This window comes from Petaurus breviceps, unplaced genomic scaffold (assembly GCF_028583685.1).
Source record: "Petaurus breviceps papuanus isolate PSGF00001 unplaced genomic scaffold, PetGlider_PUasm1.0 90792, whole genome shotgun sequence".
NCBI lineage: Eukaryota > Metazoa > Chordata > Mammalia > Diprotodontia > Petauridae > Petaurus > Petaurus breviceps.
The window spans coordinates 3,784,620-3,799,276 of NW_027187347.1; the positions used below are offsets into that span (position 1 = coordinate 3,784,620).

Sequence of the window (14,657 nt, forward strand, 5' to 3'; positions counted from 1 at the left end):
GAAGTGACAGGACTGAAATGATTCAGCGACCACAACAAAGGGTAGTAAGTCATAAGGAAAGGTGTAATAATAACAGATGATGAGTGAAGGAATTGGTCATGGTTGAGGAGACTGAGGAAGTGAGATTTCTGGTCGTTTGTGGGAACTTTAACAAGTACATAGAAGTCCCCAAGTATAAGGGCAAGTGTTAGATTGGAGAAGAAGACTTTGAAACCAAGTACTGAATTCCTTGTGAGAGGAGGCAGAATGACTCAGGCCTGGTGAATACTTGCACCTTGATCTGGGTTAGATGATATCTCTGGACGTAGTAAACCTCACAGATGACACAGGAGTGGGTAAGGCAGCAGGAATGTTGGTAGATGACATGGAGCAAAGCGCCAGCTCTCCTGTCAGGACCAGTACAGGAAAGGAAGAGAAGATAGTGACAGTGTAACTAGTACTAGAGAAGATGGGCAGTAATGCAGCGCTTCCTGAGGAAAACTAGGTGTTGACTGAGTACAAGAAAATGAAAAAAGTGGGGGAAAAAAGGTTCTTAGAGGAAGGGAAGTTTGTTAATAGTAGAGCAGGAATTTCAGATATGTCTTCCAACTACTTATTCCAACAATGAATTGATGGCTTTTTGATGCCATAAAATTGTGCTTTGATTCTGTAATCATTTAACTATTTTTGTTTGGTAAGGACAGGTAAGTGGGGGACAAGCATTTATTAAATATGTATTTTGTGCCAAGCACTGTGTGAAGTGCTTTACAGATATCATTTCTTTGAGCCTTACAACAACCCTTTGAGGTATGTGCTATTGTGATCCCTTTTTACAGTTGAAGAAACTGAGGCAGACAGCACTTAAGTGACTTGCCCAGGGTCACACAGTAAGCTGTTAGGCTGGATTTGAATTCAAGTCATTCTGGCTCCAGGCCCAGTGTTCTATCAGCTGAGTCATTTTACTTGCCTCAGCAATTAGATGTGAAACACAAAATTTTTTTTTAAGATTTTTTTTTTTTATAAAGCAATTGGGGTTAAGTAACTTGCTCAAGGTTACACGGCCAGGTGTTTCTGGGTGGGTGCTAAGTGTCTGAGCCTGGGATTCGATCTCCAGGTCTTCTCAACACTGGAGCCGGTGCTCTTACTCGCTGTGTTACCTGGCCGCCCCATGAAACACAAAATTATTGACTTTGTTTGGAGAATGTTGAATTTTAAATCTTACTATCTGAAAATTTATCTGTAACGTTCAGTGCACGACATTCTCAGGGTAGAAACAGTACTATAAATTTTTTTTTTAAAGCAATTGGGGTTAAGTAACTTGCTCAAGGTTACACAGCCAGTTATTTCTGGGTGTGGTGCTAAGTTTCAGAGCCCAAATTCGATCCCAGGTCATCCCAACTCTGGGGCTGGTACTCTTACTCACTGAGTCACCTGGCCACCCCGATAAATATTGTTAATAGAAAGGTTTTCACATTAACTACATGTGGGCCTTTTATAGACTTAAAATTAGCATTCTTGTGTGGTAGACATGGCTTGAAACAATTGTTAATAATGTAACATCTTGCTTTTTTAAATTATATAAATGAATGTTTATTGATGTAGGAAATAAAAACATGTAGCTTTCAGATATGGAATTTGAATAAGTTGTTTTATACTGGAAAAAAAACTAAAAATCTTTTGGGGAAGGAGTTATACATGTCAAACTCTGGAACTATCTAGAAACTAGATAGTTAATCAGTGAAATAGATTAAATCATAATGAGCTAGAACCAGATACATAAAGTAATCTAATGTTTGAGAAACTCTGGATTCTAGAACTCTAGGGAATTCTTTATTCAACAAAATCTGCTTTGAAAACTCTATAGCACTTTGGCAGAGACTGGGAGCAGACTAGCAATGCAGTGTTCACTGTGATAAAATCTAAATGCATCGGTGATCTAAATATTAAAAAGAAACCCGAGAACATCTGCATCTATGAGATCACAGCTCTGTTGAAGTAGTGATATGTGATTTTCTTTTTATATTGTAATACTTGTACTTTTCAATGGAAAAGAAAATTTATTTTAAAGAAATGAGAAAAGAATTTATTGTAAATAGTTACTTAAGAATTAATTCCTTTGTTGTTGTTGAGTCGTTTTGGTCATGATGTACTTTGTGATCCCATTTGGAGTTTTCTTGGCGGAGATACTGGGGTAGTTTGCCATTTCCTTCTTCTGCTCATTTTATAGATGAAGAAACTAAGGCAAACAAGGTTAAGTGATTTGCCCAGGGTCACACAGCTAGTAAGTGTCTGAGGCTGGATTTGAACTCAGGGAGATGACTTTCATTTCAGGCCCAGTGCCACTTAGCTGCTCCCAGATTCCTTGCCCTTCATAACAGCAACTTTGAATAGACCATTTCTTCTTGAGAGCATACATAATTTAATTGGTATGATGCCATAGGCTCTTAACCAGAAAGCTTCATTCTCCTTTTGGTCACTATGAATTTGTATAAATCAATAATGATCAACTTTACCTCCATGAGAGCAGAGAGCATTTTTATCTAAACTTTTAAGAACTTTCTAGTTCTTAGCATAGTACTGTGAACATAGTAGGTGTTTAATAATTGTTGCATCGCATTTGAAAATTTAAAGCCATTTGGTCTTTGCTTAGTATCTTTTGTAAATAACCACTAGCTTTCATATTTTTTTCCATATTTTTAAATATAATGGAAAATTAAGCTTCCCTCTTGTGTACCTTAGTCTTAGAATTATAGCTTTAAAGTTGGAAAGAACCTTAGAAACCATCTAACTCAACCCTTTCATTTTATATTTGGAGACATTGAGACCCCAAGAAGTTTAGTGACTTGCCTAAGCATCCTAATGGTGTAGTGGCAGAAGTAGATTTTAGGCCAGGTCCTTTTGACTCCAGCTGATTAGTTATGAGTATAAAGGGTGTTTACACTTGACACTTCGTCTGTATCAGTGATTTAATACAATCTTCCATGCCAGAAATGCACTCCCTGCTCATTTCTGTCTCTTGGAACCATAGCACCATAGGCTTGTAGTTTTATGGTTTGAAGGGACCTCAAAGGCTATCTAGTCCAGTGCCCTCATTTTATAATTGAGGAAACTGAGGCAGAGGGAAGTTAAGTGACTTGCTGAGGTTCACAAAGGTAGCAAACCCCTGGAGGTGATATTTGAAACCCAGGTCTTCAGATTCCTTTTTTTTTTTTTTTTTAAATTTGTGGAGGGTGGAAGGTAGGGCTTTTGGGGTTAAGTGACTTGCCCAAGGTCACACAACTATTTTTTTGTTTTACTTTGTGGTAAGTGTCTGAGGTTGGATTTGAACTCAGGTCCTCCTGACTCCAGGGCCAGTGCTCTATTCACTGCACCACCTAGCCACCCCCAGGTCTTCAGATTCTTAAGCCACATCTACTACATGAAGCAATTTTTAATCCTCTTCGTTCCTAACACCCTCCACCCCAATGTTTCCTTGCATTTGTTTTGTATATATTCTGTACTTACTTAAGTGCATGTTATCTACACTAATGGAGTGTGAGCTGCTTGAGGGCTAAGACTCTTTAATATTTGTCTTTGTATCCTTAGCACATAGATGTCATAGCACCTGGCACATAGCAGGCATTCAAGAAATGCCTATTGCCTCTTTGATTGATATATACAAAACTGATATTTGAAAACCAGCAGTGTACTTCATAAACCAAAGTTCATTGTTATCGGTGGAGAGATTGTCGTGGAGACAGGTGCCCATCATGTTTATGGAAAGGTCCCTTTTCCAGAGTGTAAATGGGGCACTGGAGAAAAGCATTGTGGTTGGATTAAGGGAAGGAAGTCTCTGTCATTAGCCTCTGTTCTCTGGACTGTCTGAATGCTGTGCATGCTGGAGATGGCTATTAATCCATCACCTTCTCCTAATGTGTGGATAAAGGATGTTTTATCCACATCGAGTGTTACTGTAGAGAAGGCCATACATAGCTGTGAGATGATATAAATCTTGAATAAGTAGTGTTACTTCCTGTAAAAATGATGATCCCACACAGCTGTGTAGTTCTTTACACATGAAACATGTGCCCTAGCAGAATGATAGGAAGGTTAGCTGGTTCTGAAGCCCTGAGTGCTGCTAGCTCTAGTTTGCTTGGTGCCGGCTCCTTCCCATCTTTCCAGTCTTCTTATGCCTCCCACCCCCTACCCGCCATGACCGGTGACACTGACCCCCCCTGCTGTTTCTCAGACAAGATCCTTCATCTCCTGACTCCAGGCATTTTCACAGGCTGTCCCCCATGCTTGGGCTTCTCTTCTTCATCTCCACCTCCTGGTCTTTCTGGCTCCCTTCAGGCCCCACCAAAATCCCACTGTTTATAAGGAGCCTTTCTTTTCTTGATTCTTAATGCTAAGTGCCTTCCTCCTATGGACTGTTTTCAGTATTTCTTTTTGTTTTTAGTTTCCCCCTCCTTGCCTCTTCAGTACTGTGCCTGACATATGGTAAACACATAATGTTCAGTTATTTTTCAGTTGTCTGATTCTTTCTGGAATTTTCTTGGCAAAGATACTAACTAAGTGGTTTGCCGTTGCCTTCTTAGGCTCATTTTATAGCTGAAGAAATGGAGGCAAACAGTTTGGAGTGACTTGCCCAGGGTCACAGAGTTAGTAAGTGACACCAGATTTGAATTTGGGAAGGAGTCTTCCTGACTCCAGGTCCAACACTCTATCCAATGAGCCACCTAGCTGCCCATAAACACATAATACATTTTTGCTAACTGACAGACTGCTTTTCCTCCTGGGTAGGCAGTGGTAATGGGATTCACACCTTCTAGCTGGAATGGGAATGAATGACCCTATCATTGCTCTAATACTGGAAGCGTCCCTCATATATTTGGACACTTTATACAAAGAAACTTTATTAGAAGCATTTAAAAATAAAATACATAGACAATAATGCTAGTTTAAAATTTTCAATTCATATTTCTCCACAGGGTGATGATGGTGCAGCTGACAGTCTCAGAGGGGTGCCAGCAGTTCCCAGTCTATCTTTGGAGGTATTGATCATACAGCTGGATATAACACTTGAGAAAATTCTAGCTGCTAATTGTAATGTAAGTCTTTCCTTTTTGGAACTATGAAGCAATTAACTTGTACTACACTTTTCATCAGGCCAAATCCCATGTCTGCCTGCTTGGAGGTTATAGGCAATCCCTCTCTGATTTCAGAGAGCAGAGCATGTAGACAACGTCTCCTTCCACCATATGGTGCTTGCCTGATTATGTGACTGACGTCTACAGTGGGCCCTCTCTGTTCCCCTTTTTATCAAGAAGTTCTTCCACTGAAGTAATGAAAAATCCAAACTACTGTTAGGGATTTTCTCATTTGTGAGGAGATAAAAGTTCTATTTTATTTCCTGGCTTTTTTTTAACTGGTTTTTCCCTCTGATGTTCTTATAAGATAGAACTTCTCTTAACTGTGTATCTTCATCCAAGAAACATTTTATTAAATACCTACTGTATATAGAGTAGTGTTTTAGGAACTGGAGGAGATAAAAAAATTTAGATAAGACTCCATTCCTGTCCTCTTGAAACTTATAGTCTAGTAAGGGAATAAGACAAGCATACTTGAATATGTGAAATATATTCTATGATTACATCAGCCTGGGAATATTTTTTCCCACCAATGCAAATAGCTACTAATTAGTTTTTCAGTAGATAAGTCCTAGAGAGTTGCCCGAGACACAAAGAGTTAAGTCACTTTTCCAGGGTCATATGATTACTAAGGTAGGATTTGAACCTAGGTCTTCTGTGCTGAAGCCCATTTCTCTCTCTGTTATGCCACACTAACTATTAAACAAGAACATAGATAACTGTAGTTACATATAGGTACAATGGGAACAGTTCTGACTCTAGAATCAGAAGACCTGAGTTCAGATTCTGATCTCTTGCTTATGACCTTTGTGAATCACTATACGTACTGGGCTTCAGTTTCCTCATCTGTAAAAGGAGGGCATTGGATTGGATGACCTCAGGAGGTGTCTTCCAATCTATGACCCTATGAGTTACCATTGGAATTTGTGGACGTCATCATACCATGAGAACAGAAGAGAGGGAGGAAAGTAAGAATAAAATATAATCTGTTGCCTAAGGAAGGAGGCTGTTTACAACACAGAGCATCAGGGAAAACTTCATGAGCTAGATTTTAAAGGATAGGTAGGATTACATCAGGTGAAATGGGAGAAGGGAGGACTTTGCAGACAGAAAATTATGTGAGAAAAGGCATTAAAAGGTGGGAAAGAACAGGACATGTTTAGGTGACTCCAAATACTTTTATCTTCTGTGGGCTCCACAGTCCACTCAACAGAGAAAATTTGGAAAAATGTAGCTGATATTAGTACAAAATGTCAATAAAATTATTATTTTTTTAAATGGGAAGGAACCACAGAACTCATCACTCCAGTACCTGCTGGGGGTGTGGGATGATTTTGAAATAGGACTATCCCCTGTACATTGAAATTCTTAAACTCTCTAATTACAGGATAAACATGGCTCTATTGGACCTTTTTGTATCTTGGAGTTTCTTGGTAGAAAGCTACAAAGTCCTATGTAAAGCTGGGACTTTTAAGAAGGAGAATAGTTTAAATGATTAGCAGAAATTGTTTATGTGTTTGGAATTATAACGAATAAACCTCATTGGTATTCCATCTTCACATTTCTTCTAATTCTAGGGAATGTTTTGTTTCAAGACTTTTGACTTTTCTACTTTGCATAAATATCTTTCTCTCCACCCCCCAGGTCAGCTTGTCAAATGCATCTCAAGTGGTATTTTATTAATTCTCTGCAATAATTAGTGGTTGACAATCATTTTTACTGCATAAATTTTTAGTTGACAGGTCTTAGCTATTTCTCAGTCTAGAGAGCATGATCAAATCTCATAAATCTCAGGAAATGATCTTTTGAAACATCTTTTTTATTTTTAGGGACGTCAGTTAAATATGGATTATTATCTGACATTACTATTTATATATGGATTAGCACTCATTGAAAGAGGGACAAAGCAGGTATGTATCATATGACCTATAGAAACTTGTAAACTTTAAAAAAAAATTTTCTTCACTTAAATTTAGCTGCTTTGGAAAATGGAACTGCTGATTTTTAAAATGTTTTTAAAAACTGGAACTCTGGAACTATTCGATGACTCTTCTGTCATATGCTTCTAAATTTGAACACCCAGAACCAGTAACTGATTATGAAAGTGAACACAAATAATGGGAAGCAATTTACATTGGCTAATTATCTCGCTTATTCTAAGCTTGGCTTGTGTTTATATTGAAATGTGACATTTTAAACTCTGAAATATCTAATTTTAAGTGAAACTGAAAGTCATTTATATTTCTAGATCACATTTTTCAGATTGTATCTTGATGTTTTTATATTGAAGTCTTAATTTTGCCGAGACTCGGTTTCTTTATCTTTCAAATAAGGGGATGAGACTTCCTGACCATTGCAATACCTTACTTTAGGATTCTATGATTCTCTATTATCTTCTCCTATATTTCCTCAGTTATTTTGCTGTCATATTCCTGAAATATAAGTAACCTTGACATTCTTTCTGTTTTCTTGCTGCCATAATAAAAATCTATACATTCAGTATGGATTAAGAAACTATTTGTATCTATCTTGTACTGTGTTAATATAAATCTGACTTAGTAATGACCCATAGTAGAATTTAATGTGCCTAAATTGACACTTTTTTCCTGCATAAAAATTTCAATATATAAATATGCAAAAGACCTGCGATTTCTTAAATATCGTATGGGGACTCCCCTCTACCAATGCAGGTCTATAACCTGCCTATGACTTTAGTAGATTTACTCAAGGAAGTTGTATCTAGCACATAGAGGTTAAGTGCCTTGGCCAAGGTAAGTATCAGGTTTGAACCCAGTTCTCCCTGACTAAACTCAATACTCTATATATACTCTACCACATTGCCTCTATATAATACTAATTTATATTTTATTTTATTTTTTATTAAAAGCAATTGGGGTTAAGTAACTTGCTCAAGGTTACACGGCCAGTTTTCTGGGTGTGGTGCTGAGTATCTGAGCCTAGATTTGATCCAGGTCATCCCGACACTGGAGCTGGTGCTTTTACTCGCTGAGCCACTTGGCCGCCCCTAAGCAATTGGGGTTAAGTAACTTGCTCAAGGTTACACGGCCAGGTGTTTCTGGGTGGGTGCTAAGTGTCTGAGCCTGGGATTCGATCTCCAGGTCTTCTCAACACTGGAGCCGGTGCTCTTACTCGCTGTGCTACCTGGCCGCCCCACTAATTTATATTTTAAATGGCATGTGTGTGAATTCAAAAAACATATATTCGTAAACTAAGATCGTATTGCATTATTTTTATTTATTTTTCCTTAGTGTCAAGGCCAGATTCTGAAATTATGGAGAAAATGTGGTGTATTGGAAAGGCTACTAGATTTGAAAGTCAGAGTACCCAGGTTCAAATTGAAAAAGTCTCTTTTAAAAAAATTTTGTGCTTTATTTTTCCCCAATTATATGTAAAAAGTTTTCAACATATTTTTAAAGATTGAATTCCAAATTCTCTCCCTCCTTCCCTGCCCCCCTTATTTAGGAAGCAAGCAATTTGATATAGGTTATATATGTGTAGTCATACAAAACATTTCCATAGTAGTCATGTTGTAAAAGAAAACATAGACCAAAATAAAAACCCAAGAAAAAGAAAGTTAAAAAAAAAGTATGCTTTGATCTGTATTCAGACTCCATTAGTTTTTCCTCTGGGGATGGATAGCATTTTTCATCATAAGTCCTTGAGAGCTGTCTTGGATCAATGTATTGCTGAGAATAGCTAAGTCATTCAAAGTTGATCATCTTTCAGGATTGCTGTTAACTATGTACAATGTTCTCCTTGTTCTACTCATTTCACTTTGTATCAGTTCATGTAAGTCTTTCCAGGTTTTTCTGAGAGCATCTAACTCATCTCTTTCTTTCTTTCTTTCTTTCTTTCTTTCTTTCTTTCTTTCTTTCTTTCTTTCTTTCTTTCTTTCTTTCTTTCTTTCTTTCTTTCTTTCTTCCTTCCTTCCTTCCTTCCTTCCTTCCTTCCTTCCTTTCTTTTCCTTCCTTCCTTCCTTCCTTCCTTCCTTCCTTCCTTCCTTCCTTCCTTCCTTCCTTCCTTCCTTCCTTCCTTCCTTCCTTCTTTCCTTTCTATCTTTCTGTCTTCTCTCTTTCTTTCCTTCTCTCCTTCCTTCTTTCTTTTCCTTCTTTCTTTCCATCTCTGGGGGAAGTCAGGGCAATTGGGGTTAAGTGACTTGCCCAAGGTCACATGGCTGGTAAGTGTCAAGTGTCTGAGACTGGATTTGAACCCAAGTCCTCCTGACTCCAGGCCCGGGCTCTATTCACTGCGCCACCTAGCCACCCCTCTAATCATTTCTTGTATTATCACAATCATATCCTACAAATTGTTCAGCCATTCCCCAATTGATGGGCATCCCTTCAATTTCCAGTTCTTTGCCACCAGAAAAGAACTGCGGTAAATATTTAGTAGTAATTCCAAATTGTTCTATATAATGGTTAAATCATTTTATAACTCCACCAACAGTGCATCAGTGTCTCAATTTTTCCATGTCCCCTCCAGCATGTCATTCTTCTTTTCTGTCCTATTAGCTAATCTAATAGGTATGAGGTATAGTTTTATATACCTCAGTATAGTTTTAATTTGCATTTCCCCAATAAATAGTGATTTAGAGCATTTTTTGATATGAGTATACCGTAGATAGCTTTGATTACTTCATCTGAAAACTTACTTGATATTTTTTGATAATTTGTCAATTGGGGAATGGCTCTTATTTTTATAAATTTAACTTATTTCTCTATGTATTTGGGAGGCAAGGATTTTATTAGAAAACTTGCTTCAGGAATTTTTCCACGGTTATGATTACTAACTGCATTTCCCTCCATCCTATTCCCCCTGCCCCATTTATTCTATTCTCTCTCTCCTTTTATCCTATCCCTCCTCAAAAGTGTTTTGCTTCTGACTGCTGCCTCCCCCAGTCCACCCTCCCTTCTATGAGCACCCTCCTTCTCTTAACCCTTTCCCCTCCTACTTTCCTGTAGGATAACATAGGTGAGAAAGTCTCTTAACCCTGCCAGGCTTTGGTTTCCTTCTCTATAAATCAAGGGGTTTAGACTAAATGACCAATACAATCTAAAAACTATGAGCCTACGTTTCTCCTAACACTACTTATCTTTTATTGTACCTTCAGATTTCATTAGAATTGCTGTTTGTTAAGTTGGTGAGCATCATTATTATCATTTTGTAAATAGCAGTTTTGTCTTTCCTTCCTCCCTCCCTCAAGGTCTGTCTAATCCTACTGAATAAAGTGACTTGCTCCACAGGTGAATGTTACACAGTGCTTTGATTGAGGAATGATAAACCTTCCATGGTTAGTAAAAATGTGCCAGTTTTAGATAATAGTGGCTGTCACTACTCTGAATTTTTGTTGTTGTGGTTGTTTACTTTGAAATATCATATTATGCTTTGCAACATTGGTTAGGGAAGAATGGGGATTCCATTGGAAGTGACTGATTGCTTGTAAATTGTATCTGTGAAAGAAAGCATGAGACTCTTGAAGTAGAGGACCCAATGCATGAATGAATAAAATTCTTCCAGATTACCATATTTTCTCTAGCTTTTCATATCAACCAAATCTGGCTTTTTATTCCTCCAGGGTTATTCTGCAGCTAAAAGTAAATTCATGACAATGAAAATGGAAATTCAGAAGAAAGAAGATTGTAGAAATTTTTTACCTTTAGTTTACTTTGGATGTGGTTTGCTACTAGTTACTCAAAAAAGGTAAGAATTTTAATTAATATGTACTTTTTGTTGAAAACACCATTAATATAGTGGAAATAATACAGGTATGGTAGGTTACATGCAGGACACCAGGGTTTTAACAGGCCCGCTATGCTTCATTAGTCTGTTCTCTTTTTTTAAATCTTTTTAAATTTTAGACTTGAATATAAAACAAATACATAATAAGAAAAGAAAAAGAAACGTGTTATAAACTTAAATATTTATTATTTATTATTATTTATATTTATTATATTTTTCAGTATAAAATAAGAAAAGAAAAAAACGCATTATGTGCACAGTAGAACATGAGAGGATTCAAAATGTATAGCAATAAGTTTTCATTTCAAGAAAGCCTTAGATATTAAATACTATGTTGAAAGCTGTCCATCTCTTCATTGCTTTCTTGTAGGTTTTCTTTTGTTTTCTGCTGTACACTTTTTACTTTGTTCATTTTTTTCCCCTTCCTTCCCCTAGCCCCCAGGCTACAATTAAGCACTGATGTATTTATATATAGATATTGAGATATACATACAAATATAAGCGTATACTTTCCCTAAGAATTCTATACCTAGTCTTTGTTTCTATGTTTGTGTGTATCTCTTATTTCCTATCCCTTCTGACTCCTCTACTTGTACGCTCTACCTTGCTGTCCTATTACTTAACTTACCCTCTTCCCTTATTCTCTCATTCCCATAAATCTAAACACCCTTTTGTATGTCGCTTTGACCTGTTCCCTCACCCTCCCCTCTAAAGATCCCTCATCACCTCTAGAGATGCCTCCTTTATCCTCTCCCCCCTCCCTATCCCCTTAGTGTTTTATTTCTTTCTAAATTTAGAAAACTTATATATTCTTCTAGATGTATATGTATTGTTCCCTCTTGAACCCATTCCCAGTGAAAGAACATTCTAGAACTAACAGCCCTTCTCCCTCATGTAATTCCTCTGTGTTGATTCTTCCGCTTGCACCTCGTTTGTATAAGATAATTACTCTTTTTACCTGTTCCTGAAGGACTTTTAAAAAAATGACTTTTTAAAGTCATGTCATGCTCAGGTCTACCCCAATCTTTCTTATGAACTACCCAATTACTACTAACAATCTTTATGTTTTGCATTTTGCATACATAAAATTTAAACAGTTTGTCCTTATTGAGTCCCTTGTAATTAGTTTTTGGTATGTACCTTATATTTCTCTTGACTTTTTTATGTCAGATCTTTTATTAAGTTCACTTTTTTTTAAACAAAGTTCTGAAAGTTTGGTAGTTTATTAAATATCATTTTTAAAAATTCAGGATCATGCTTAGCTTTTCTGGGGTATGAAGTTTTTGGTTGGAAGCCCAATTCTTTGGCTCTTCTATATATTGTGTTCCAAGACCTGGGGTCTTTTAGTGTTATCACTGCTAGGTCTTGTGCTTTTCTAATTGTGGCATCACCATATGTAAATTTTTTTTTCTTGTTGCTCATCATATTTTATCCTTGAGTTGGGGGTTTTGGAACTTGACTATAATATTCCTGTGTGTTTTCCTGTAATAGTAATGGTATTTAAAAATTCCCCTGTATTGGCTTGGTTTTTGGTTTGATTGTGTTAAAACCCAGAGTTTGTTAATCCCACCTGTGGGATGGACTTGTTGATGTGAAAAGAGAGTGCTGAATTGGGAGAAGCTGGTGAGGTAGATTTGGAGAGACATAGGAGAGAGGCAGAAGAACTTTTTGGAAGCAGCACCTTTAGTGGCAGAGAGAGACTGAGAGGATTGCTGAGGGCCACTTTGGATTGCCCTGGATTTTTGAGACCTGCCTCCGGAGCTGCCGCTTCCAAAAAGTTCTTCTGCCTCTCTCCTGTGTCTCTCCAAATCTAAGTTCAGCCCTCTCTTTTCACGTCAAGTCCATCCCACAGGTGGGATTAACAAGCTCTGGGTTTTAACACAATCAAACCAAAAACCAAGCCAATACAGGGGAATCTTTAAATGCCATTACTATTACATTTCCTTGTAGGATCTCTTTCAGGTGTTGAGTGAATTTTTTTCTATTTATGCTTTCCCCTCTTGTTTTAATGCTTTAGGACAACTTTCTTTAATTATTTCTTGTATTACTATATCAAGATTGTTTTTTTGATCATAGCTTTCGGGTATTCCCATTATTCTTATGTTTTCTCTTGATCTGTTCTCCAGATCAGTTTTTTTTAATGGTCTGTTTCACATTCTTTTCTATTTTTTTGCTTTTCTGTTTTATTATTTCTTAATCTTTTATAACTTCACTGACTTCCCCTTGCCCAATTCTTACTTTCAAGGAGTCATTTTCTTAGGATTCTGACTCTTTTTTTCTAATTGGTTGACTTTCTTTTCATAATCTTGTTTTTCTTGGATTTTTTAAAAAAGTTGTTCCTAAATCTCTCTCATTTGATTTTTAAAGTCTTTTTGAAGTTCTATGAATTCTTTTTGGGCAGGTGACAATTTGACATTACTCTTTCAGGTAGAAGAGGATTTCTTTGCTTCAATATCCTCCTCTGAAGATGAACCCTGGTCTTTATTTCCATAGTAACTCTCTGTGGTTGGATACTTTCTCCTTTGCCTGTGCATTTTTTTTTGATAATAACTTAATTTTTGTAATCACCTCTAGTCCTAGGGCATAGGGGATGGTGCCTCTGACCTCAGATCCTCCTTCAATTCTCCTCTCCAACCTTGAGCCCAAATCAAGACCTCCAGCCTCTGGTAGGTGCCAGTAGCCAGTGGCATCCATACTGTACTGCTTTTGTACTCACCTGGCATGTGCCGGTTCCTTCTTGCTCCTGCCACATCTCTGTACATAGCTGGGTCTGGCATTCCTTGTTAGCAGAGGTTCCCTTGATCTTCCCCTCCCTCACTGTCCCAGGGGTAGAAGTTCCAATGGCTGGGGCTGAGGCAGCCTTCCAACCCTGGGCTTGCCACTTGCTTAAGCAGTCCTTAGTGTGGAGGTGTTTACTCTTCACAGGGACCAAACCTCATCCTGGGACTTTTCTTCAGATCCTGTCTGATTGTCCCAGGAGGACTCCTGTTCTGCCCCTACTCTTATTTATTTTTACTGCTTAATTTTTGTTCTGAGGTGCTATTTCATCTCTTTTGTGGAGGAGAATGTTGAGAGCTTGGGATTTTCTGATCTATGCCACCATTTTCCCATCCTTTCCCAGTCTGCTCTCTTCTTTTGCAAAGTATTGAATTTGTGAGGTCAAGGGATCTTAGAGGTCAGTTATTACCAAAGAAGATTTTGAATACCAGTGAGTGGTCAAATCATTATGTACTGTCAGTCCTATGATGGTCTCCTTCTGGTCTCCTCTTCTGCATCCTATGCTTTCATCCTCAAGGAATTAATCATCTGACCTTTCTACCACAGTCTGTTTATTTAAATTTGTTCAGAAGGATTAAATACAGTCAATGAAGGGCTAAAGGGGAATAGGCGTCACGAGTGTAAAGGGGTTCCATTCACACACTAAAGGAATTCTTGTTCTGGGTTGATAGAACCTTTTTTGAGTGCATAGTTTAAATAAAACTAGGCAAGGGAGCCTTTTCCTTGGTAGAAGAGTGGTTCTCTTTTAGTCCCTACAATAGGACCTGAGCCATTCTTAACAGTACTACCACAGTATTTGTATTCTCTAAAATTCCTGCCAGCTTGAAAATTTTATGATTCTGAGTCTTATTATTCTACACCTCAAATGAGGAAACTGAAGCAGGAAGAGATTAAGTGAATTGTCCAGGGTAGCACAGCCCGTAAGTGGCTGCCTGGATTTAAACTCAGATCTTCTGATGTTCAGCCCAGTGTGTCAACCGACTCTCTCTAAAACCAAGACTAATTAAGTCA

The 14,657-nt window shown here is 37.6% G+C and overlaps 1 protein-coding gene across 4 annotated transcripts in view; it reads left to right on the forward strand.

The window, feature by feature from the left end:
• The window catches only part of DZIP3 (DAZ interacting zinc finger protein 3), a 119,972-nt gene that overhangs the window by 26,425 nt on the left and 78,890 nt on the right, over window positions 1-14,657 (forward strand). For all 4 annotated transcript variants that reach the window (XM_069069813.1, XM_069069816.1, XM_069069815.1 and 1 more), the window contains exons 4-6: window positions 4,950-5,069; window positions 6,938-7,018; window positions 10,705-10,829. In XM_069069813.1, the coding sequence (XP_068925914.1) occupies window positions 4,950-5,069; window positions 6,938-7,018; window positions 10,705-10,829 (326 nt within the window). The remainder of the gene's footprint in view (window positions 1-4,949; window positions 5,070-6,937; window positions 7,019-10,704; window positions 10,830-14,657) is intronic.